The sequence below is a fragment of the Pimephales promelas genome, chromosome 23, assembly GCF_988280905.1.
Source record: "Pimephales promelas chromosome 23, fPimPro1.hap1.1, whole genome shotgun sequence".
NCBI lineage: Eukaryota > Metazoa > Chordata > Actinopteri > Cypriniformes > Leuciscidae > Pimephales > Pimephales promelas.
Genome location: NC_142791.1, coordinates 16,434,716 through 16,460,048, shown reverse-complemented (window position 1 = coordinate 16,460,048; position 25,333 = coordinate 16,434,716). Strand labels below are relative to the sequence as shown.

Below are 25,333 nucleotides of genomic sequence, written 5' to 3'. Positions count from 1 at the left end.
AACAACAAAACAAAAGTAAAGCGGCAGCCCTTCAAGGACAACTGCCGCCTAAACAACAACAGAAATGTCCCAGGCCTGGTCCTCTCTCGTCCTTTATTGTCATCTCTTTTCTTTTTATCCTTCCAGAGTTCCTCCGTGGGACTCAAGACTGGTGTGTCTCATTAACAACCGCTCCCTCGGCTCTCAGCCTCAACCTGCTCATCACATACACCCCACCATCCTTGGCTAAACAACAAGAACAACAACAACAAAACAACAACATAAATGTCCCAGGCCTGGTCCTCTCTCGTCCTTAACTTGAAAAAGGAACTGGAAATGTTAGTTGGAATCAGAATTGGAAACCAGAACCATTCATTTCCTTATGATTCCCATAATGGTCACACCAGATCTCATCCAAATTATTTCATTATATTGAAAAAAGATACTTGAAACTAATTTTAGAAGATTTGAAAGAAATAATTCTCACACAAATATATCTCAAAGGCATTTTAATTTATAGAAACAACCATTCAAGGTTAACAGCGTGTGTTCAAGGTTAACACTTTCTTGTTACAACCCCAGAGACAATGGCGTGGCTTTCTTCTTAGAATCAAAATGCAGGAGACGCTATCATACATCACAGTTTGACACCTTAAATAAATGTCATTTTGACACACGAATGTCTTCCCTTTAGGCAGTTACGCACAGTCTTTTTCTTGTCCCCACATAAAAACAAGGTATCCTTAGAAATGAACTTCTGGGAATATAGAAATACACACTGCTTATATCCAATTTGACTCCAGCTGTCCCTTTTTCAGCTTCAGTTCATTGAGGAATAAAAATAAGAAAAACTAAATAAAAAAAAACGACTTCAGAGAATGTGCCGAGAAAGTCTTGCTTCCCTCAAGAGCCGCATTTGAAATAATCACCCATAGGTCCAAGCCTTTGAACAACGTAACCCATAAAACTCCAGCCATAGTTCCCACTGGTCTAGGCCTCGGTGGAAGTCTCTGTCTTCTGATACTGCTCCAGGTCTTTTTTCTTCTTCATGGCAAGCTGCAGTTGCTTTTTGATAAGCTGGATTTGTGTTTCCAGTTCTGTCAATTCCTGTACTATTGGGTTCTGGGCAAGGCCCAGCAAGTCGGTTCTTCCGTTAGATGTGGCCTGTAATGGAAGCTGTCTCTTCTCCGGTGGGGACAGCAGTTCTTTACAGTGTGAACATTCCAGGTCATTTTGTTGTCCATCTTGATTGGAAAGTTTTTGCCTGTTGCAGTTGGAAGTTCCCAAAGAGTTCCATGGCATTTGTTGGTTGTTTCCAACATTGCAGCTAAGTAGGGACAAGAATGATATCGCAAAATCAGTATATAAATACACATTTTAGGAAGCATGTCATGCAAAGTAATAGTTGTTACAATAAGGAAAAACTTATCATCATTTACTCAAACCTTATGTCATTCCAAATCCATAGGACTTTCTTCCGTTTTTTTTTTTTTTTTTGAAAGATGGGTTGCTATTTTAAGATGGTGTGCTATATTAAGTGTTCTGGAGGCATATTATATCTTTGGGTGAGAAACTGTTGATGGAAATCTTCAAATCTAGCCTGGCTTTCCTTGTCGTGTTCACGAGAGATGCAGAAATCATGAATGAATAGTTCTAGTGCAGTGGTTCTCAATTCCAGTCCTCGGGACCCACTGCTCTGCTTTGTATGTCTCTCTTAAGGCGGGCATACACTGTGCGATGTCTGTGCGATTTCAGCAAGGTACCTACTCACACTCAACGAGTAAATCGCATGCGATGCAAAGCCAAAGTTCAGGATTTATGTGCTCACACTGTACGGTCCGATCGTCGAGCTGCGACTTCACTGCTCACACTATACGTATAATATCTGCGATAACCCCCTGGATTGCGCCTATATACGTGTATGTATCCAGGGATATTGACAAAACAAGCATCTGCTATTAATATCAAGATGATTTAGCATTTTCAATTTATGCATTTAATTATTATTTATTAGTATTATTTAATTGTCATTATTAGGGAGGCCTATAGGCTAATTTTATTATTAAATTGATCCGCTATTATAATTAATTTGCCACGCAATATTTTCACAGCACATAACCAACGTGAGGATAATAAAATATTACATAATCTTACTACTCATTAAAAATTGTCTAAAACATTTAGGTCGATTACAATGAATTATAGGCATATAAAATAACTATTAACATTCTATAATATGTCCGAACATTGGCATAATTAATCATCAATGAAAATTAAAAACAGGTTTATTTCAAAAACATTGTTTGACAAATTAAGCTGTTACATCGCAGCTTGGAAGACGGTGGGTAATATTTTGCAACACGAACTGGAGGTAAGCAACAGTAATTTGTAGCTACAGTAGTTTGAACTACAGAACTTAAAGATCTCCCTCTTTTCGTTTTTATTTTAATTTTATTTTTGCTGATGAAATGGTTCAACTTCTGTTTTCGCGCAGGTGCAGTGAGGGAAAAAACACTGAGTTTAGGGCAATCGGTTCGTAGCTTTGCTTCAACTGTGCGATATAGTCACGAGGAGCGACCAAAATTTCTGACATGCCAGAAATTCATCCGACCATCCGATTGTCGATCGTGAGAGGCTAATCGCCTCTCGTTTCTCCCTGTACACTGCACGACAAACGACGCACGACAAAGCTGAAAATCGGTCCGACACGAAAAAGAGTCGCACGAGTCAGAATTCGGCTCAAAATCGGACGAAAATCGCACAGTGTATGCCCGCCTTTATCTGACACACTGGCCGTTTCTCAATATGCGTACTTGTCTATACTTGTGTTCTTGTGGACTTGTGAAACGTCATCAGTCGCTGCCGAAGTACTGTTCCAATTCAAAGTTCGCATCTAGCCAAGTCCACTTCAAATCCCCGGATGTGTTCTTGATCCGCCCTGTTTACCGAGGATGCATCGAGAGGTGACTTGTGTGGACTTGAGATAGCCAGGTAACCCAGAATGCACCTCGCACCAACCAGCAAGCGTCAATGGGAGAGGAGAAAATCCGTGAAATATCAAAATACTACTGTTATTGAGTCATAAAATGTAATTTTAAGAGTGTTTCAGGCGAGAATGTGGTTGTTTAAATCTCAAATCTGTAGTTTATTTATAAAGATAGCGCCTATATTGTAAAATGCATCTGACGTTTTCGGAGTTCTGACATCCAAGCCTTCAGCGGACACTCAGCGAGATTAACCCCGACTGGAACAGCTTATCCTCGGCTAGTGCTTCTGACGTTTGCCGCCGGCTCTGATCTCTCTAGTCTAGTGGATAAACCTTGACGTATAACTCGTCTTGTGTATAAGTCTATCTTTGGTCTCATTAAACTATAATTTGTTCCATGGCGCAAAAAAAAAAAAAAAAAAAAATAGTTTTTAAGGTTTCATGGCTATTTTTTTATATTGTCTTCACTATATGAACAATAAAATAAAATGACATAACCCTGTCTCTGTTTGATAAATGTCAATAAAAAAATGTTTTAAAATGAAAACAAAAAGATCATGTTCATTTTGTTATAAATATATGCAGTGAAGAGAATCGCGTTGCCTGAACCACATGGCCATTAGGCTATTATAGGCTATGTTGATTTTGTTAATGAAGAGTCAGAGGGGTGTTTTATAACATATTTCGTCTTATTGTTGACAAAAAGATGCAGAGTTGTAGCAAATTTCGTTTTATTGTTGCCTAAAATATAGAGTAGAGCGTGCTGAGTGACGCGATCAAGTACGCTCTGTTCCATTTGCAGAAGAACCGGACTTGCGTCCTCGCATCCTCGGGAGTTCGTTCTCCAGAGTCGAACTTGCAAGTCTGAACTACCAAGGATGCAAGTCCGAAGTCTGCGTACTTGGTATTGAGAAACGGCCACTCAGTTCAGTTCATTGAGTCTATCTTAACGAGGTGATCATCTGAATCAGGTGTGTTAAATAAGGTAGCCACACAAAATGTGCAAAGCAGTGGGTCCCGAGGACTGGAGTTGAGATCCAATGTTCTAGTGGGTCAAATCTTTGGGGTTCTAGTGGGTTCTAGTGCCTGATCTTTTTCACAAAAATTGGTCTAATAAAAATCAGAACAACAAGTCTTCAAAAGAATAATATTGTAGTACACAAGCCATGTGACTAATTGTATGATACTTAATGGTGTTTTATATCATTTTTAGAAGTGCGAAAGCTCCAATTTATTGTAATTACAAGAAAAAGACAAACGAGAACATTCTTCAAAATTTCTCTTTGTGTCCTGGAAGAAAGAATATCGTATCTATTGCAGACTTAAGTAAAACTATTTAAAATCTTGTTTGTTAACAGAAATAAAGCTGATGAAGCTGAATAGAAAATGTATACTTTTTGAATTGAAATTGAAAGAAGCACAATTATCCGAAAATGACACTTCTTCGGGACTTGAATTCAATGTTGCTTGAATGCTAGACAGTATTTAAAAGCAGTTTACCTTTTCTCCGGTTTTGCAACAGTCTGTAATTTGTCTTCTTTGAAAGTCGGGTTAATTGCTCGATGTAATCTCTGAAAAACAATTAAATTAAGTATTATTCAGGAAAGAAGTGCTGAGAATTTCAAAGTGAATACATTTGGAAAATCATTCCCTTAATGCTACGACGTGTCACCAAGATTAAATGTAATTATGTTTAATAAAAGCAGCCTAGACCGCTACAAAAGCACGTACCTGACTGGTGTGGAGCCAGTACTTAAACTGTGACGACTCCGGTATTCTGGGTATCAGCCAGCGATGGACGATGTGTTCACCAAGTGTGGTGAGGAGAGACAGGGCTACTCCGATGCATAGCATGACAAATAACCCTGAGAAGTGCTTTATCCCCATCTGTAAAGTCTGGGGATGACAACCGAAAGTCAAGGTTAGAAAAGAGGAATAGGTCACCCATGAATGGACTTAGCATTCAGTCACCCTCACATAGAAACCCTTATTATTTAGCAAAACACAAAAGGAGATCTTCTGCACAACTTAGCCAGACATTTTTTTATTGGCAAACAAAGACACACACCAAATTAAAAGTAGTTTGAATGACTTGTGTGCTATATTGCAAGTCTTCTCTGAAAATGTTCCTCTCCAGCCAATCTCTGAAATCCCTTAAACTAAATTGAGCGAACAATACATTTTTGATTGAAGAACGAAAATAAAGCATGATTGGAATGACACGAGGGCAAGTAAATGATGACGAAAGTGAGATCTGACATTTTTCAATAGGATATAATGTTGTTAGATGTTAAATGTAAATTTTAAAAATAGCTGTATTTAATCCTACTTGTGCCACAAGTTATTTTTCTTTTGAAATAATTTAATTCCTTTATTCACCAAGGACGCATTAAATTGACAAGTGGCAGTAAAGGCTTTTATAATCTTATTATATATATACGTATATATATATATATATATATATATATATATATATATATATATATATATATATATATATATATGTATGTATATGTATATATATATATATATATATATATAAATTAAAAATAATAAGGATCTTTTTAACTTTTTTATATCAAACAATCCAGAAAAAAGAATTAACTTTTGAAAGATATGAGTCAATGAATATTTTAAAAGAGAAAACGAGTATTTTAAATTGTAATAATATTTCACAATATTACTGTTTTACTGTATCAGATCAAATAAATGCACATTTAAAACATACGAAGCAAAGAATATATTCAAATAGGAAAAGGGTATTTTAAATTGTAATAATATTTTACAAAATTACTGTTTTACTGTATATGTGATTAAATAAATGCAGCCTTGATGAAAATTAGACACACACACACACACACACACTCATACACAAATGTCAAAATGATTTAGTTGATTTAGTTGTTTTTTGTTGTTGATGTAGTCCTAATAAGTTGGTAACGCTTCCTTTTACAGTACAATACTTACAGTGTACTTACCTAGAAAGTATTGGCTAATATAAGGTAAGTACATGGAACAGGGGTAGGTTTAGGGGTAGTTACAGGGTTAGTACTAGTTATTACCCAGTAATTGTAGTTACTAAAATAAGTACATAGTATTTACAGTACATGGGTAACTGGACTGTAAAAGGAAGCGTTACCAATAAGTCCATAAGTCCCAGTCCTGAATTGTGCATATTAATAGCCTAATAATATCAATCTTATATTTTAACAGCTTTATCGAGTCTCATTTCTGATTTTCAGCTTGTATCATGACTTACCTCTGTGACTGCAAAGCTTCTTTTACCACAGGGTACCACCTTGTACCACTTATCATGTAGCGTGTCCATAAATCCATCAGATTTGTACTGACTAACCAACTCAGAGATATTTGAAGTCAGAGGAGAGTTCTGTTTGAGGCCAATGCCATAGCCTGTGAACACAAAGATTATTTGAGCTATTAGAGCAACATGTGCACAGTATTCATTCACTCTGTAACCTATAAACAATTAACAAGTGATTAAGAAACGTTCATTTACTTGCCTTCAATTGCAAATGGCTTTCCCACAGTCAGCATTTTGCAGTCTGCATCAATAGACACTTCATAGTCTAAAAGTGCTTTGTCCATTATAAAAGCATCCAGCTTTTGGGGATCATCCCTGAAATAGTATCAAACAGTTTGCTAATATACAGTGACACACAGAGAGTATTTACAGCATTCACAGGTTTTTTATTTCTTTTTTGGTCAAAATGTGAACTTTTGGCCGTTGAATCAGTCAATTAGTCCTGAAGTCCTCACAATGAATTAAAACTACTAGAACCAACTACCTATTCATACTCAAAGAAGGGAACATAGAAAGTCCATAACCTGACTTTAGCAGTTGCATCCTTGTTTATCCTATTTGATTCAAAATGTTATCTTGTAAAAACACATGTTGGATTGATTGAAAAGGACAGACCTTGCTAACCTTCTTAAGGAAATGTTGCAAATTTCATCTACTTCTCCTGAAATCTAATCATTCTGCCCTGCTTGAAGGAATTATATACTGTGGCAATATTTTGGAGTATGTGGTCTGATTTGAGGGCCGCATCAAATCGTATCCTGGAGGTTGTGGAAACTCAAAAGAGAAGTTTCAAAAAGAGAAGACTTGCAACAGAGGATATGAAAGGAGGAAAACTTCTTTAAATTGAGTTAAGTGTGGCCTGTCGAACACTTATGTGACGTATGAAAACTCTTGCCATTGACTTATTTGCTTTGGTCATTCCTACAAATAGAGTTTTTCTCAGTCGCTTTGGTACATTTCTAGAATCATCCTCAAGTCCTTGTGCCATTGTATGGATAAGACAGAAAAATAGCTTAGTCATGTTGTCAATATAACGGTGTACTCCTGGTTTTCGGATGTAAACTATTGCTAGACTAACTAGGTTTAGAAGACAATTTTTGTAAAATGTAGGTTACACCTTAGTGTATGTGGAAGTTTGGGTGCAAGAGACTGGACAAGATTCACATTTATGCTTTTACTGTTTGTACTAGACCACCTCATAAGGAAAAGACAACACTGCATGTAAACAGGACAGATTTAGAAAAAAAAAAACACTCTAATGGAAATGTATATAAATATAAAAAAAAACATCATGACAACTTGTTCAACCATTTTGCATGTAAAGACATATGATATGAACTAAATGTTGTGGGGGGTGAGACTATTCAACAGAGACCCATTATAATACATTTTGATCAACATTACATAAGCAATCGATAATGTAGGTAACAGCAGAGTCTTGCACATAATCATTTGCATGGATGTACGAAAATATTTGCAACTTGATCAAATAAATGAGAAACTGATTTTTTGAAGTGACACAATGATGTGTAGATTGAACAGATAGTTTTGAGAATATCAGTTCTGATCTGATCTGAGAAATGTACCAAAGCAACTGAGAAAAACTATAAATAAGAATTAAAAAGCCAAATTTTACTACTTTTTGGCTGTAACTTAAAAAACAACAACAAAATAGCTTGAAATGTATAGAGAAAGTATCGACAACAAAAAAACATGTTTTCTTTGAATATATAGTTATAATGGCTGAACAGATAGACAGACAGATAGATAGATAGATAGATAGATAGATAGATAGATAGATAGATGGATGGATGGATGGATGGATGGATGGATGGATGGATGGATGGATGGATGGATGGATGGATGGATGGATGGATGGATGGATGGATGGATGGATGGACGGACAGACAGACGGATTAGCAGCAGGATGGATGGATTTAAGGACGGACGGACGGACGAACTGACAGACAGACAGACAGACAGATGATAGATAGATAAATAGATAGATAGACAGACAGAACGACAGATGGACAGACAGATAGATGGACAGACAGACAGACGGACTGACGGACGGACGGACAGACAGATGATAGATAGATAGATAGATAGATAGATAGATAGATAGATAGATAGATAGATAGATAGATAGATAGATAGATAGATAGATAGACAGACGGACGGACGGACGGACGGACGGACGGACAGACAGACGGATTAGCAGAAGGATGGATGGATGTAAGGACAGACGGACGAACGGACAGACAGACAGACAGATGATAGATAGATAAATAGATAGACAGACAGAAAGACAGATGGACAGACAGATAGACGGACGGACGGACGATAGATAGATAGATAGATAGATAGATAGATAGATAGATAGATAGATAGATAGATAGATAGATAGATAGATAGATAGATAGATAGATAGATAGATAGATAGATAGATAGACAGACAGACATACAGACAGACAGATAGACAGACAGAAAGACAGATAGATGTGCTTATAATGTGCTAAAATTCCTGCAAATAATTTTTCATTATAGCATATACTCTATAGCTGTGTGTAAAGTGTGTTCTCACAAATGTGGGTGCTATTTTTTTTTCCCCTAGGTAAATCAATCAACCTAACCCTAACCCATCATGCAATTTGGACTTTATCACTCACAATTGCCAGTTCATATCAGAATCATTGTTGTGGGATAAAAAGTCACAATTAATACCTAGGATATCAAAATAAACTGTGGGTGGTAGATCCTTTTTCTTAATAAGCACCCAAATATGCGAGAACGTGCTTTATACACAGGTCATTAGGCACGAAAGAGAGGCAAGACGCACTTGCAGTCGAGTGCATTCATTCATACTATTTGTGAAATTACAGTCTGACAGCAATATTTTTTAATTATTGATTCAATCTGTTCATCTGGATGAATTAGTTTACCCATTCAGTAGCACATTTTAAGCTTGGAACTTGTTGGAATGAGTAAAAGTATGAGCAATACCCACAATCCTGTGCTAAAATTCAGGCCATAAACAGACAATATATATTTATATTATTAGACTTACAACTATATATTCAGGATTTACATTTGTATATTATAACTATTATATAACTATTTTATAACTGTTCATATTTATACTCATATATTCAGACTTCTAACTATAAATTCAGATTTGTAACTATTTATTCAGACTATTACATTTGGATTTAAATGTAGGCTTATAAACCTATATTCAGATTTGTACCTATATGTTCAGATTTTCATTTATATATACACTATTACAAATAATTATTTCCTGTTTGGTCATATTTATTATGTCAGATCATGCAATGAGAAGGAATTTGTGTTTTGCTTTGCAATGAGTTATGTCAATTAAATAATTTAACAAGTAGACACACAGTATGTGTTTTGCATGCCAAGTAGAATGTATGCTTTGCAGTCAGCCAGGAATACGAGTAGGAATATCCTTTTTTCTTAAATTTCAAACAAGTCTATTCATTCCTAGTCTTGACCAATAAAACCACATAGATTTGTACAACATATGAAGAAGGGGAAAGCCATCTAAAGAAGGACATGGTAGAGGGCATCCAGTGAATTAGTTCTGCTTCAGTGGTCGATGCCACTTTGCAATAACGATTACAACTTACTTAAGATGATCTATTCCATCAGGGGTTGTAGGGACATTGTATCGTCTCATGTATTCATGCATCTCTGGAAAGCTTTTTTTCACGTAGTCCTCTGCGCTGCTCTCCCGAACAGTTCCAAAGCGGAAACCTTGAGATGGATGGTGGAGCTAGAAAGCAAGAGGACAATTTTCAGCAACCAGTGAGTATATTTTTAACCTCTTAACCATTTGATATGTACGCAAGTTACTCTTACCTTGGGATCATGTATACCTGAGAGTTGCTCGTAGGTTTTCTCACCAACCATTACAGCGGCGAGATTAGCTGTGTACGTTGACAGGCAGAACAAACAGAAAATGGCCCAGAGGTTCATGAGGAATCTGCCGGTCCAACACTTTGGCGGCTTAATGGCGGCAGTCCGGCCGAATAAGATTGAGTAGCAAACATTTAGCGCAGATGAGAAAGAAAAGACACGCTCCCTGTTCCTCCCCCTTGGGGTCATCCCGAAAGGGCTTTTCCACTCGTACAAGGTCAGGAACACGGCCGTCAGATGTAAAGACACAAATATTCCCAGCCACATACTCCAGTGCAGAGGCCACATGAAGGCGCCGATGGGTGCGGCAGTATCCATAGTCCTGACTAGGATTCCCAGGCTGGTGGAGAAGAACGGGCTGGTGAAGTCAATGACCTGACTGCGTGCCGAGTTGATGCTGAAGGAAGTGACAGCTAGATGCGCAGCCCCGCTCATGAGGTCCCCGACCAGCCCTGACCAGCGACCGCTCTTGTAAGCTCCGTATTTCCCATCTCCCACAATGTAGAGGTCAAACTCAAACCCCATGTCCTCTGCCAGCTTCTCTAAAAGATCAATGCAATAGCCATAGCAACATTTTTTAAACTCCATGGGCACGGTGTCATTGGCACTTTGCAAACCCTGAAAAAGACTTTCCAGCAAGGCTGTGTCGTTTGTTTGGGGGTCAAGGCACAGCTGGCCAGCCGGGCACAAACCTTCTTCATCAACATCTCGGGTGAAGACAAACGGGTGTTCTACCAGGGTGACGACTCGCAAATGCAGACGTGAGGAATGCCGCCAGTCCCCCCCTGGCTGAGACTGTCTCTTATTAGGCCAAACACCATAATCCATAACCACTTTGCCTTGCTTCCAGTTGCCGAGACGAGTCCACATGGGCTTGCCTATTGGGTCATGCTGTAGATTCCATATGAAGTGATGGCTTTCAGAGATGATGGTAGATTCCCCTTGAACACTGATGTAGCCGCTCAGGCCATCAAACAACGTGTTGGCCATGTATCTGAGAATCAAGAGAAAATAGCATTTTATCCAATCCAATCTAATTCTAAAGCAAATACAACGTGAAACCAAAATAAGTGTGTGCTTGCAACAAACAGAACATTAGCCACGTTTCCACTGCTGGGACAGGGCCGAGCCATGCTAGTGCGTGCCAGGGCCAGTCGCGTTTCCACTGTCACTTCCGGGGCTCGATCGGGGCTTACTCAGGGCCAACGCCCAGGATTTCTGGCCTGTCGAATACCGTGGGCCAAAGCAGGCCAGCTCGGGCTAGAGGCGTGCTCAAGGTACTGTAAAAGGCGGAGTTTATCGGTGTTATAGAATTGGATCTGAAGCAAGATGCACATTTCACTTTTTTATATCACGCAAAAAAATCGCTGCTTGAAATGGAGAATCGCCTGTACTGGTCTGTCGAAGATAAAGCTCTTTTGAGCATTTGGGCAGAAGAAAGGGTACAACATCAGTTTGACGACTTGTGAAGAAACGAGGATGTTACAAAATACATCGATGCTGAACTTTCTAAGCTAAGCATTCAGCGAGCAATGCTTCAAGTTCAGGAAAAAAAAAAAAAAGTTGCAGGCGCAGTATTGTACAAGGCGATTAAAACGCACAATGGACAAAGTGGAGTTCAGAGAAGGATTTTTCCATGGTTTGACTTGATGGACGGTGCCTCTGTTAGTGGCGACTCGCAGGAATCGGGACACTATTGCAGCCACGGCCGATGAGTTAATATACAGTACATGCTATCTTCCTAACTTAAAAAAATACACTAATTCATAATACCTGCTGAAATGGGTTGGGCTGTATGACGTTTGATCCAGAAAGGCATGTTAGGGGCGGGGTTTAGGGCAGCACTATAGGGCTACTGGCTCGGCAGTGGAAACGCAAGCCCGGTGCTTGAGGCCCGAGGCCACTGGCTTGGCGCGGCTCGGCTCGCTGTTAGCTCTGGCCCAGCCCTAGCCCGGCAGTGGAAATGCGGCTATTGTCATGCGTTGTTGTGGACGCGTATGTAGTTGTCTTTATTTTGCATGATACATCCAAGAAAGATACTTGGTGTAATTATCCTTTAAACAGAACCTATCACAATTATCACAGCACCACAACAACACTTAAAATGTAACACCACAAAACACAAGGCCTAAGCCAACTTGCACAGGTATAGCTTAAAATATGGCATTGCCATTGTTTTGTCTCAAGATGCACACCAGCAATGTATTTTTCTAAGGCATGTTTATAAAAGCTACAAATATCCTAAATGAAATAAGGCCTAGTCTTGACTCAAGGTGCTTTCACACTGGCAGTTTAGTTCGGAACGGGGCACAGATCCCAGCTATGTACATTTACCTTGGATACGAGCAAGAGTAAGCCTGCAGTGTATTAGCGCATAGCGCATGGAATCAGGGCAACACATTAATGGAAATCCACTGTCTCCTCAGAGTCCGTTTGCAAGCAGCAGAAAACCACCTTATGTGTCACACACACACACACACACACAGTAAACCCGTGTGGTTCACTTAGCTGTGCATAATAGCACAAAATTAATAAAAAAAAACATGATATATTGACTATTTTCTATCATGCGGCGTGCATGTTTACGATGACATAAGATGCACGCAAATGCACCGGGGTTCGATAGAATGTAGTTGAGTGTGGAATTCCAATGACCAGTGCACTCTATAGCCCTGTCTGTGAACCTGGCCTTAGAGTAAATAGATTCTTCCTAATAATGAAGCCTGATATTTTATAATTAAACTAAATCCTGATTGATATAGTTCAAGTCAAACCCTACAATACAGTATATATAGTTTGGGCAGTAAATATAAAATGGCATTACTGACTTTCTTTCACTTCTCTTCACTTTCGCAAAGCATTGCTGTTTTTGTCACATTTTTGTTTTAATAAGAATGAGATCCTCATTTTGGGCCATATAAATACTGCTCTAATTACAAAATATTAAACTGACTATATCATCTGAAATGCTTGTAAGATGCTGCCCATTAAATGGCTCCTATGTAGTTAGCTGCGTTTTCTCAACATATAGCATCATAGCATGGCTAACTATATGGCTAACTGGCTAACTATTTCATCAAAATAATATTTTTTTTACAATTAGCATTTATCTGTAGATTGACCATCTCAAATGATTAGCAACTTCACATTGAACCCATTGCCTGAGTGTAAGCTGCACTATTTAGCCTTCTTGACTCACCTTCTAATTTAGGGAAAGGGTATTGTCGTGTCGATTTATTTATTTATTTTTCTTTCTGCAATGGTGTAGCTAACGGTAACCCTGTTAAATCAGTAATGATAGGAGTGCTGAGCATGTAAAATTTAAGCCCTGAGGCAGTTTGGTTAGAAGTTGGCGAAGTTGTTTCCTGACATTGCAGTGTTGGAGAAAACACTCTTGATATGCTGTCTTAAAAAGCTCCCCCCGGCTGTGGTTGAAGAGGATAATCCTTAAAGAATATGCAGACGTGCTGTATAGTCACTAGTCACAGATTATCAGAATTCTGACGTGGTTTATTTGGTCTGTCAAAAATTGTCAAATTTTACATCATGTAAAAACGAACCTTTCTGAAAGGTTGGTGGGAACTGAGAGAGTATCTCTGTTCCTGCTTTTTCTGCTACATTTTAAAGACAGCATTCCAAATGAAATGGAATGGAAGATAGTTTTTGGAACTTTGGAACATTGACTTCCATAGGTTTTATATATATATACTGTATATATATATATATATATATATATATATATATATACTATGGAAGTCAATGGTGCCAAAAAAACGTTTGGTTCCAAATCGGCAATCGCTCTTCAAAATATCTTCCTTTGAGTTCAGCAGAAGAAAGAAACTTATACAGGTTTGCAACAACTTGAGGGTAAGTAATTGATGACATTTTTGGGTGGAGTATCCCTTTAAGTGCAGGAAACTTTGCTTCCAATATAGTTTGGTATTAGCATGTTGCTAAGCTAATGATGTGACACTTAAAAGCAGACAAATAGTAAATATTTACTTTAACTAATCTATTTTAGTAATTTGAAACTGACATGACTCATTATAAGATTATCTTCTCTACTCATTGTAAATGTGAAGAATTTGGCTGTAAAAATGTACACTCTTTTTTTTTTTTTTTACAATTTTTGGTTCCCCAATGAACAGTTCTTGGTTCTCCAAAGAAAATTTAGAATTTAACAATCCAAAGAGCCCTTTTCCATTTTAGGGAACATTTAGCACAATGGAAAGCTACCATGTTAAAAATACTTTTGTTGTTAAGAGTGCAGCCCTTGCATTCAGAGCATGCCAGTCATATTACAAAATAAGACAGTGTGCCAAATAAATACCTGGACAGAAAGGTTCCTGATGTAAGATTTTTAGTCTCAAGTCTTGCCATACAGTTTGTGATGCCAGGAATCAGTGCCAGCTCTGGAGACACAACGGCAGCTGATCCCACCGCCCGTGCCACCAGCTCCAAAGCATCCTGGACATAATGATCCAGTGAGGGCTCGGCCATACGACCATGCGCAAGAAGACCCAAGGGTAGCCCCTCTGTCCGTAATTCCTCCACGTTTTGAGAGTCTCCTATAATCCAGCGGTAATCAGGAAGGCTCAGTCCAAACTTTGCAATGGTGGTAAAGATTCTCCGTATATCCCTGATGTCACATCCAAAGGTCACTATAGTAGATGTTGAGTCCTTGATGGACTCCAGTTGACCTTGAAGGGACGTTTGAAAGTCACTTTTGGAGCTGCTGTTGGTGGATATTTTGAGAACTGTGCCCAGATGAAATTTGGAGCTGTTATGGAGCAAGAAGACAAAGTCTGAAATGTTCATCTGTTGACACATCACCAGACTGACATCATACCACGTGTTCATGGACAGCAGGGAGAAGATGAGATCTACTTGAGGGGTTGGAGGATTTTGCATGGCCATCTGGAAATGAAGAGGGTTCTATTGGGGAAAGAATAAAAGGAGGATATCATTACAGAGAAATTTGGTTAAGGATGGGTCACATTGGTCAACAATCCATCATCAATTGGTCAATAAGTGACATTGACTAATTCATCTAGACCTTATTTGTTTTTTATATTTAGCAGCAGTGCTAAAACTAGCATGATAATAATAGTGTGATGTGCTTTAGCTGTTATATTGAGTTTTGTGGCCGTTATTTTTAGTCATTTTTACATGTTAGCTTTGAGGTCATCTATATGGTACTGGGATCCTAAAAGTTGTTTAAACTAACCTTTAGCAGACATACAAATTTTGAAAATGTACAATCCCTTACTTTTGGGAAAATCAACCAGAAATATTGATGACTTGCGTATGTTGCACTACACTTATTGAGAATGTCCCTGCACCTACTAACATCTGCTGCTGACAAGCAAGAATGAAATAATGAGGTGCATAACAATTGGCATACTTATGCTGTTTTGTAGTATAAATAGTTTGGGTAGTGTGTACACACTCAACATTCCAACATTAAGAGGCACACTTATTTAACTGGAAAAACAAAGGGTGGATTGTCGGACACATTTGGACAACTTTTGCAGCCATCAGACTCAGATGCTGGATGACAAATGCCATCTAAATGTCATATACTAGACAGTAGTGTAGGAAATTATAGTCTGCTCCGACCAAACTTCCACTCCAATATAGATATATTGAAATGTTCCTTCACTTAAAAGAGCTTATTTATCATAGAATCAATTCCTTACCATCTTAAAAGTATCACAGAGTCATGTTTATCACCTATAGAGTGGGAATGACAGTGGGTATTCAAGAACCATCTTGATTAGGGAGCTTCAAAGAGATGTTATCACCTTAAACATTTGGCCGTATTGCTTTAAACATTTGGCCATTCTTATTTGAAAGATGATCAAAGACAGAACACAGCTGTTACGACAAGAGTAACTTCATTTACATTTAGAGGACAGTAACAAGATTTGAATGAGTACATAGTGTGTAGTTTGTGTACATTGAGTACATTGTGTATATAGTGTATAATTTGGGACACAATAATGGTTCATGGCTGTGCTGCAAATCAAAGTTCAATTCCCAAGTCCCACCCAGTACCAATAGAAAATAGAAAAGGCAAGAAAGACGTCAAACAAATTCATGTAGGACTTTTAACATTCAGGGTTGTATTTAAACCCAGCCTGCCTAATTATACTTGTGTAATTATATATATATATATATATATATATATATATATATATATATATATATATATATATATATATATATATATATTAAAAAAGATTGATCTACTACTTGTTCAGGCAATTTTCCATAAAATAAAGGACCAAGCCAAAACTCTCCAAATATTTAGTGGTCTTTTAATGTTCTTAACCTTTTTAAGCACAAATCACTGGCCATGAGATTAGCAAAAATTCCACAAAGACTGTAGATAAAACGCATATTATCTTTCTCCAGAAGAGTCAGTGTTAAAATAAAAGAATTAAAGAATAAAAAATAAAAAAGGAACTTGTGACTTTTTATCTCACAATTCTGACTTTTTTTTCTTGAAATTGTGAGTTAATATCTCACAACAAGCAGTCCATGAGTAACTGAAAAATGTCTCCCAGTTAGTTTGAGTTTAATGTGAGACCAAATATTCACTATATGGTTCAAATCTGCACTCTGACCAAGCCAAAAAATGTTCTTGAGCCACTTCTTGGTTGCCTTTGCAATTCGAAAATTGAAAAATAACATCAGGTCATTACTCTTTAGATAAAAACTTTTCATGAGTGGGAAGCAAGCCATTTTGCAATAATCTCCTGTACTCTAAAGCAATAAATGAGTTTTCAAAGTCAATTTGCTCACCCATACCAGCAGCTAAAAAGGCTCTCCACACAATGACACTCTTCCTCTATGCTTCACTGTGATAAAGATGCATTTATTACACTTCCCAGCCAAAACAAAGTTGCTGTTTGGATTTAAATAGGCAGATGCTTAAGAGTCAATGATTCAATCATTATTGCTGTGATTATTATGTTTCTAGCATGCTATATGTTTAGCAGTTTTTCCAATCCTAATTGATCTAGTATGTAACTTTTCATTTCTTAACAACCATGGAGGCCTTATTTCAGGATGACATTGTCAAGATTCTCCAGGCTCAAATTGTGAAAGAACAGTTGTGAGGGACCGCTTGATGGAAATAACATCACAACATTCATTTCTATTTAGAGGTGCATACATTTTTGGTCACAAATGGACCAAACAATAAGTATTGATCCAATGCTGGATTGATCCTGCAATATTGATCCAATCATAGATTCTTAAGCATTTGCCAATTTAAATCGAAAAAGCGACTTTTGTTGTTGTTGGTCAGTGCAGTGTATTTCTCATCAAATTTTTGAAGACACCACTGAAACCTCACAATGCAACTCATGTTTTATTGTGATTCATCACTACACACACAAATACCAATATTGTAGCCAAAAATTTCATTCTGTTTTAGATGTTTTGATGCATTTTCTTAAATTTTGCTAATTTCCAGACTAATCCTTTTTGGGCTTTGCACATCTTTTCCTATCTGCCAAACAAAGGGAAGGCATGAGTTTTAGGCCCAACTGATTTCGCAATGCATAATTTGTTGGACTCAGTTTCTGAAGCGGATTCTCCTCTGAGGAAAACAAATATTTCGATTTTCAGCATGATGTCCAGTTGTGCAATTCTCTGTCCCTGAAAACAATTACTTTAAGCGGTCTCTGGTTCCATTTGTGATGCATTGAAATAGAATTGTATCCAGAGGGGTAATAACTTCAAAAACAGTCAAATTGGGTCTGATTTTTGTTTAGCATATGCCATTTTTAACTGCATCGTGCTGCTTTAAAGACAAAGGCCAGGTTTCACAAAAAGGGCTTAGATTAAGCTTTTATAAGCGTCCCTTAGAATTTTTTTTAATTTAATTTAAGAAATGTTGGTTATTTAATTGGAACAGAATTAATTGAATTGTTGGGTTTTCCCGTTACTTGCATGACCAGTGGTCAAAAGTGTGCTTTGTTGACTCTTTCAGGTCATTCCCAGGTATGGAAATCAATCATACCTATCAAAATATGGATACAGATACAGATGATCAAATACAGATCAGGCATATGGTATGACCACCTTGCCAAAAACAGCCCTGACCCGTCGAAACATGGACTCCACTAGACCTCTGAAGATGTGCTTTGGTATCTGGCAACAAGATGTATCCTTTAAGTCCTGTACGTTGTGAGCTGGGGCTCCATGGATTGGACTTGTTTGTTCAGAACATCCCACAGATGCTCAATTGGATTGAGATCTGGGGAATTTGGAGGCCAAGTCAACATCTCAAACTCGTTGTTGTGCTTCTCAACATTCCTGTACCATTCTTACACTTAAATCAGAAGCTAAAATAGTCCATCTGTTGGATCGGACCACACGGGCCAGCCTTCGCTACCCACATGCGTCAATGAGCCATGGCCGCCTATGACCCATAACGTTGGTTCAGCTTTTCCTCGGACCACTTTTGATAAATACTGACCACTGCAGACTGGGAACACCCCACAAGAGCTGCAGTTTTGAAGATCCTCTGTCCCAGTCGTCCAGCCAGCAAAAATTTTGGCCCTTGTCAAACTCGCTCAAATCCTTACGCTTATCCATTTTTCCTGCTTCCAACTTTGAGGACAAAATGTTCACTTGATGCCTAATATATCCCAACCACCAACATGTGCCGTGATGAAGAGATAATCAGTGTTATTCACTTCACCTGAACTTCTAAACGTTTTCCCATTAAGTACAGTGGAGATTTAGAAACATTTATTACATGAAATCTGGAATCTCATTGTTTTAATGATATAATAGCCATTCATAATATGACATTGTCCTGCAAAGGAAATCAAGACCTTAACAAACCCTGGCAGATGAAGTGCTTAGCGGAGCTGTTTAATTTCCCCTGGGGCTGCAATTATGTGATGGCAGAAAACAGGCTAATCAGAATTGATTAAGGAAAAGCTGTCCAGTGATTTATAGATGTCTTAAACAAAGTCAGCCATATTTTCTGTAGTATTTGTCATGAGATCTCATTGACTTAACCAGTGGGAGAGCAATAAGTACCACTAACAATTAAAGAAGAGACACTTAGAGCCCTATTTTAACGGTCTAAGCACTTGGTCTAAAGCGCACAGGCCAAGTGCACTTAGGTCCTGTCTGAATCCACTTTTGCCAGTTTAACGACTGGAAAATGTTTGGCGCCCCTGGCGCATGGTCTAAAAGGGTTGTCCCTATTCTCTTAATGAGTAATGAGTGTGTTTTGGGCATAACGTACAAAAAAACAAACAGAGTGTAATTTCCCATTCCCTTTAAAACCAAGGGGGTAATCCATCGACCGTAAATTGAAGCCTTGCGGGAGCTGCCATCTTGTAGCAGAACTTCACTTGCATTAGCATTTCCATTGACTCCCATTCATTTTGGCGTCACTTTGACAGCGAATAACTTTACATCTGAGGCGTTTGAAGACCCCATTTGTCCAATATTTATTTCTAAAGAAACACAACAATGTATAAATTGCTCCATTACCTTGTAGCTTATGTCATGGCCCCGTAGAAGCAATTTTTTGTAAAAGTAGGCTAACGACTGCGTCATAACCAAGCGACTCTCTGTCGCATAGTAGAGAGATTACCGTAAGGACAGAAGGAGGAAATCGGGGAAACGTGGAGGCAAAATGACAAAATAATGAATCAGAATACCTAGCAAAAGTTTCTCCAGCTCCTAGCTCATGGAAAGCTCCTACTCACACTCTCTGCCTCTGTGAATTTTGGAAGGGAATGATTCAGATTTCTCATGCCACAGCCACTAGAGGACAGATGGGTTGCTCACGTCACATCTACGTCGTCAAGCTCTGTTTGAGTCTGCGCGTCAGGGACGGAAGTGCTAAAAATCGCCAAAAACGGGCTACAATCGTCTCAATGGAATTCCAATGAGATCGCTCTGTCCATTTCTTATACTGTCTATGTTTAAAACCCAATTAGCGGAATAGCTATTTAACATGACGGAATTTGCAAGCTGAACGCTTTTCTAGCGAGCAAACGGATCTGCTCGTGCGCAAGGTGAAAGGGTGAAGCAGACCATCTACGGGACAAGCCAGATTCCACCATATCTTTATGTACACAATATTAATCTTTTACATTGTAATCCTTTTATTGTTATACTGCAGAGTGTACACGTGTAGTGGACAGGCTTATAGGCCCAAATTACTAATGCGTCCTTTAAATAACACAACAAATACTGTGGCACTGACTTTAGACCACGTTTCAGTTGGTCAATGGGTCAGTCTATTTCAATTGCCTTAAAATAGCAACTCGCCAACAATGCGCCTGAACACACCTGGTTTTCAAATGGGTGACAAAAGGACAAAAATGAATTTTCTATTTAAACAACGCCACGTTTATTTATTTAAGCAGGACATGAGAATGAGAACTGCGTCAGGCTGAAACTAGAAAAAAGCATTGCACCGGGTGTATGATAGGGCCCTAAGAGGTTTTAAGTGGCTCCATCATACAGAATATGTTTTATCTTGAAGGAGCCCATGATTTGCAAGCTGGGATACAGCCAGGTTTTACCGCTGTGTCATAAAAAAGCACTGGAGGGTGATACAATTATGTGCGTTTCAAGCAGTTTTGAAGATGAATAGTTAAAAATGGCTAATCTAATAAACCCTAGTTCTTCGGGCCAGTGGAGAATAGCTTGTCTTTTCAACCTTGAATCTTTCAAATTATTCTGAAAGGTATTCAGAATGACAAATGATAAATCAATCAAACGGTGTACAATAATATAGCTGTAATTATGGTCTGATATAGGCATGTGTGCTGGTTTTTAACAGGTTTATAATCACAACATACTTTTTCTGAAGAAATCAATACATTTTAAATCAGTAAACCTTCAGGAAGGAATTTAACTGTAAATTGTAAATTGGCAATTTAAAAATATTAAATGGTTTTAATCTGGGTGTTACAATATATCGTGCCACAATACATCGCAATACAAAAATGCAACAATACGTATCGTGTATAGCAAAAATTAATGTGAGAAAAAAAATTATGTTTTCAGAGTTTAATGCAAGTACTACATTGAACTACTATTTATAATGTTGATTATAATGTACTAATTTGTGTACAACAATGCAGTATCAAAGTTAGCATTTTAAATCAACAGTACATTTTTTGTTAACATTTTACCATATGTCTTGGAGTATCGCAATAATATCGTATCGTGAGTTCGGTATCGCGATATGTATCGAATTGTGACATGATGGTATCGTTACACCGCTAATGGGATTAGTCTATTATTTCCTTCTTCTAGGATCTTTATTGACACACAACTGGGACTGAAATTAATGGAGGCTCATGGCAAAAATACCATCAAAATAAACATTCCCTCGAAAATTAAGTTATACGGAAAAAATGTCCCAATACGAGTCCTTGAATTTTATATTTATAGCAATATAGTTAAGCAATAGGCTATCATCACATGAGCAAGAGTGATGTTTCCATCTAAAAAGCATATTGCAAATGTGATATTGATGTCACAGTTAAATAAACATGAAGTTAATATTAAGTTACATTTTAGACACATATTGTCTGTTTTAGCTCCTTCAACAAAAATTTCTCCAAACAAAGAGAAATCTGAATAGGATAAATCTCCATGTAAACAAAGACCTGACCAGAAGATGGTGCTAAATTCAAAAGATCAGATATAAAACAGCTCAGCCCTCAGCAAAATGCATTTTTACAAACACCATGAGCCACAGGTATCTACATTGCTGTTTTGTGATTAACTTGGTTAACTGTTTTGTGATAAATTAATTTAATGAAATATATCCAACCCCAACTGACCTCAAGCACCATCAGTGCTAGTCAGATCCAAATACAGGTAAATGTATAGTGAACATTTGATCCCAACCCTTCAAAAATCATCTGTCACTAAATACGAAAGATAAATCAAAATGTACCCTGCCATTTGTTTTGACAAATTGCATTCACCACTGCAACCTATATAAGCCTAATAAACAAATTATAAACATAACCAACTGTAATTTGAGAAGAAACAGACATATGAACATTTATTTACTTAAATTTGAAATTTGAAATGACCTATTTTACAGCTGAGCTATTTAAAATTGCAATATAGCATACATTTTCTGTCTGATGATGCAATTCTTAAATAAGCGCAGTTTAAAATCATTATTTTCAGTTCGTAATATAAATTGAATAATCACTATTAATAATTAGGCTATTGTACACGTTATTTATGTATTTCTTTTAACATCTATTAAGTAAACCAAGGGAAAATACATTTTTGAGAGGCAAAGTGTAGAATCAACGAGTGTCATCACGCATTTATACTCTCTTGCATAAACCCGAAACCCTTAAATAACTAGGCTACTAAAAGTTTATTCATTCATCCATCCTTCCAACAAACTCATTCCTCAATTCCAAACATATCAACATGTTTCCTCTAATTCCACTGATGCAGTTCGCCAACATTTCAGCATTTACATTTCAACACGAAAAAAATAAAATAAAATAAAATAAATAGTGCTGAATAAATTTCCCGAATAGACAGTATAAACATTATGTTTTATTATGAAAAAATACACACCTGACTATGGCGTTTGAATACCTTCTGGACGACGCTGATGACTGGAATCTGTAGCGTTGAGGAAATAAATTCCAACTTCACCAGTTCGTCCCTGTTTTGTGGAAACGCGATGATGGCAGAAACTCCTTGCACGATGACAGTGTGGCAAACACTTTGCAGGAACGACACGGGATCGCCACTGGCAGATGTAGACGACGAGGAGAAGGAGAAAGCAGGTAGTTCCCCAAGTCCTGCTTCCACAGCCATGACTATCTCAAGGGTGAGGTTGTAGGGTAAAAGCCCCACCACTCGATTGAGAGTCTCTGTAGCGAGTAGAACAGAGTCTCGAGGTAGAAACACAGCATCCGTGCCCACTTGTTTGAGCGCGGTTTTACTTTTGGAGGCCTTGTTGGGGTTATTCGCTGAGCTTTTAGTCCTAATACCCCTCCATGCTTGTTCGTGCACACTTTGGATGACCGTGTCCCACTCTTCCCGCGTTTCCCTGTCTGCATCCCAGTCCGCGTCTCTCCCGCTGAGGTGATCCTGCCTGAATACTCGAGGATGCAGGTGCAAAGCTCCGACTCTCACCGTGTGCCCGATCCTCCTCAGAATCTGACATGGTTGTGGATGCGCCATAGATGCTGGAGGAACAAGGATCATTATCAATGCGCTCGGCGCAAGTAAGGAGAGCCACACCAACCTACCCAGCGCACCCCAAAACCAAGAGCCCGGCATTACTCCAAACAAGGCTCGCTCAAGCTCTGGAAACGACGGGATCCTCGTCCACCTGTGCGCCCGGTGGTTCCTGCACAGCGCTGGATAGATGATGGATCACCGGTGAATCTCCTAGACGCAGCAAAGTTACGCTCCTCTCCAACAGGCTTCTGAGGGATCGCCAGCAGTGCACATGTCCAACGCGGCTCAAAACACTCGTTGCTCATTCTCAAAAGCGATTGTTGGCGAAATATTCCCTTTGTGAAATAATCAAGAGGCGGTTGTTTTTACGCGCTTTCCAATAACAGCCGAAAAGGCAGGTATTAAAATGCAAAGTGACTGTAAAACCACCAAAACACGTTTGTTCTCCTAATCAATGTAAGGGATGTCCAAGAATATAAAAGAAATAATATAATTTATTATTTCTCTTTATTTTTTTTTGTATGCAAACCTTTATTCCTTTTTTTGATCACGAAAAATCGTGACGGATCTACAGAAATTACACGTAAACTACTATTCCAAAACAGAAACGAGCGTTTGAATGGCTTACTTTACAGTTTAAACGCAGTGTAGCGCAGTGGAATTGTTCCGATAAACTCCCAGAACGGAGCTGGAATAGTTAGCATTATTGCACTGGCTGAGCGTTTAACCCGTTCACTGCTGCACTGACACACATCAATCATACATTCAGTATAGCATAGCTGATGGATTTATATATTTTTTTCTTCCCTAAAATATGGGTTAGGGCCCATTATCGTTTATGCAAATTTCAATCTACATGATATAAGCATAAAAAAAAAATTAAATGAATGATTGCTAACCCTATTACAATGTATATGCATGCACATTTCCTCCCAAAAGGTCAATCAAACAGATAAACAAATAGAACACATCCATTCCGATTTGATTTTGTCTGTATAGTACTCCTCACAAATACAAAAATAAATAAATAAACATCTAAAGTAGATTAAAAAAATGATCGCACCAGTGAACAAGTTAAATGTGACAATGTTGCAAGCAAAGCAGATGTTGTGCTCATGCTGATACACTCAGATTAATGGAAAAAGTGTAGCATTTCCAATTTTCAGTCACAAGCTGTTAATCTGTTGAATCTGATAAGAATGATTCTTATTGGTTAGGAAGTATAACCTCTGCCTCTCCCTTGAATCATCAGCAGCCGTGCTGTCCTATCACTGCGCAGTCCTGACTTACGGCAGGAGAGGTTGGATAAGAGGAGGGGCGTGACACCAGAACACTGCTGTGGGTGAGTGATGAACAAGACAAATCTGATGGCTGCTGTACCTCATCAGTCACCACTGCCTTAAATCTCACACACACTGTTCCTTTGCTTAGACTGCGCATCCAGTGCGTCGGTTGCCAGGTCCATGAATGTCATCGCTTAGACGTGCTTTCTTCTTCAGATTATGATACATTCAATAATAACACAGTGTTGCGACCCAGGGTCAGGGATGAAACATAAATAAGTGCCATTATCGTGTGCTTGTTTCTTTATTCTATTTTCTTGACACCACTCGGATTAAAGGCAATCTGTTCAGGATTGGGAAAAAACAACATTATCTCACGACCAATTCGTACCAATTCGAAGCATGATTAAAAAGTGTCTAATTCGTACGACCTCACTCGTACTAATTTGTACGATTTGTCTAAACCCACGTGATGGTTAGGTTTAGGGGCGGGGTAAGGGGTAGGTCATTCGTACGAATTCATTGGAATTGGCCTATTCGTAAAATATGTACAATTTAGCAAAATCGTATTAATTCGTACGAGTGAGGAATCGTATGAATTGT

General features: G+C 38.2%; 1 protein-coding gene across 1 annotated transcript; it reads right to left on the bottom strand.

The window, feature by feature from the left end:
* Positions 1–232: 232 nt before the first annotated feature.
* grin3a (glutamate receptor, ionotropic, N-methyl-D-aspartate 3A) lies at positions 233–24,098 on the bottom strand. Its single transcript, XM_039675734.2, has 9 exons — positions 22,833–24,098; positions 14,557–15,161; positions 10,170–11,220; positions 9,938–10,083; positions 6,487–6,602; positions 6,225–6,376; positions 4,697–4,861; positions 4,466–4,536; positions 233–1,306 (listed from the first exon to the last, which is right to left on the bottom strand). Exons 1-9 carry the CDS (start codon positions 23,544–23,546, stop codon positions 970–972), a joined length of 3,357 nt encoding a protein of 1,118 aa, XP_039531668.2. The 5' UTR covers positions 23,547–24,098; the 3' UTR covers positions 233–969.
* Positions 24,099–25,333: the final 1,235 nt, after the last annotated feature.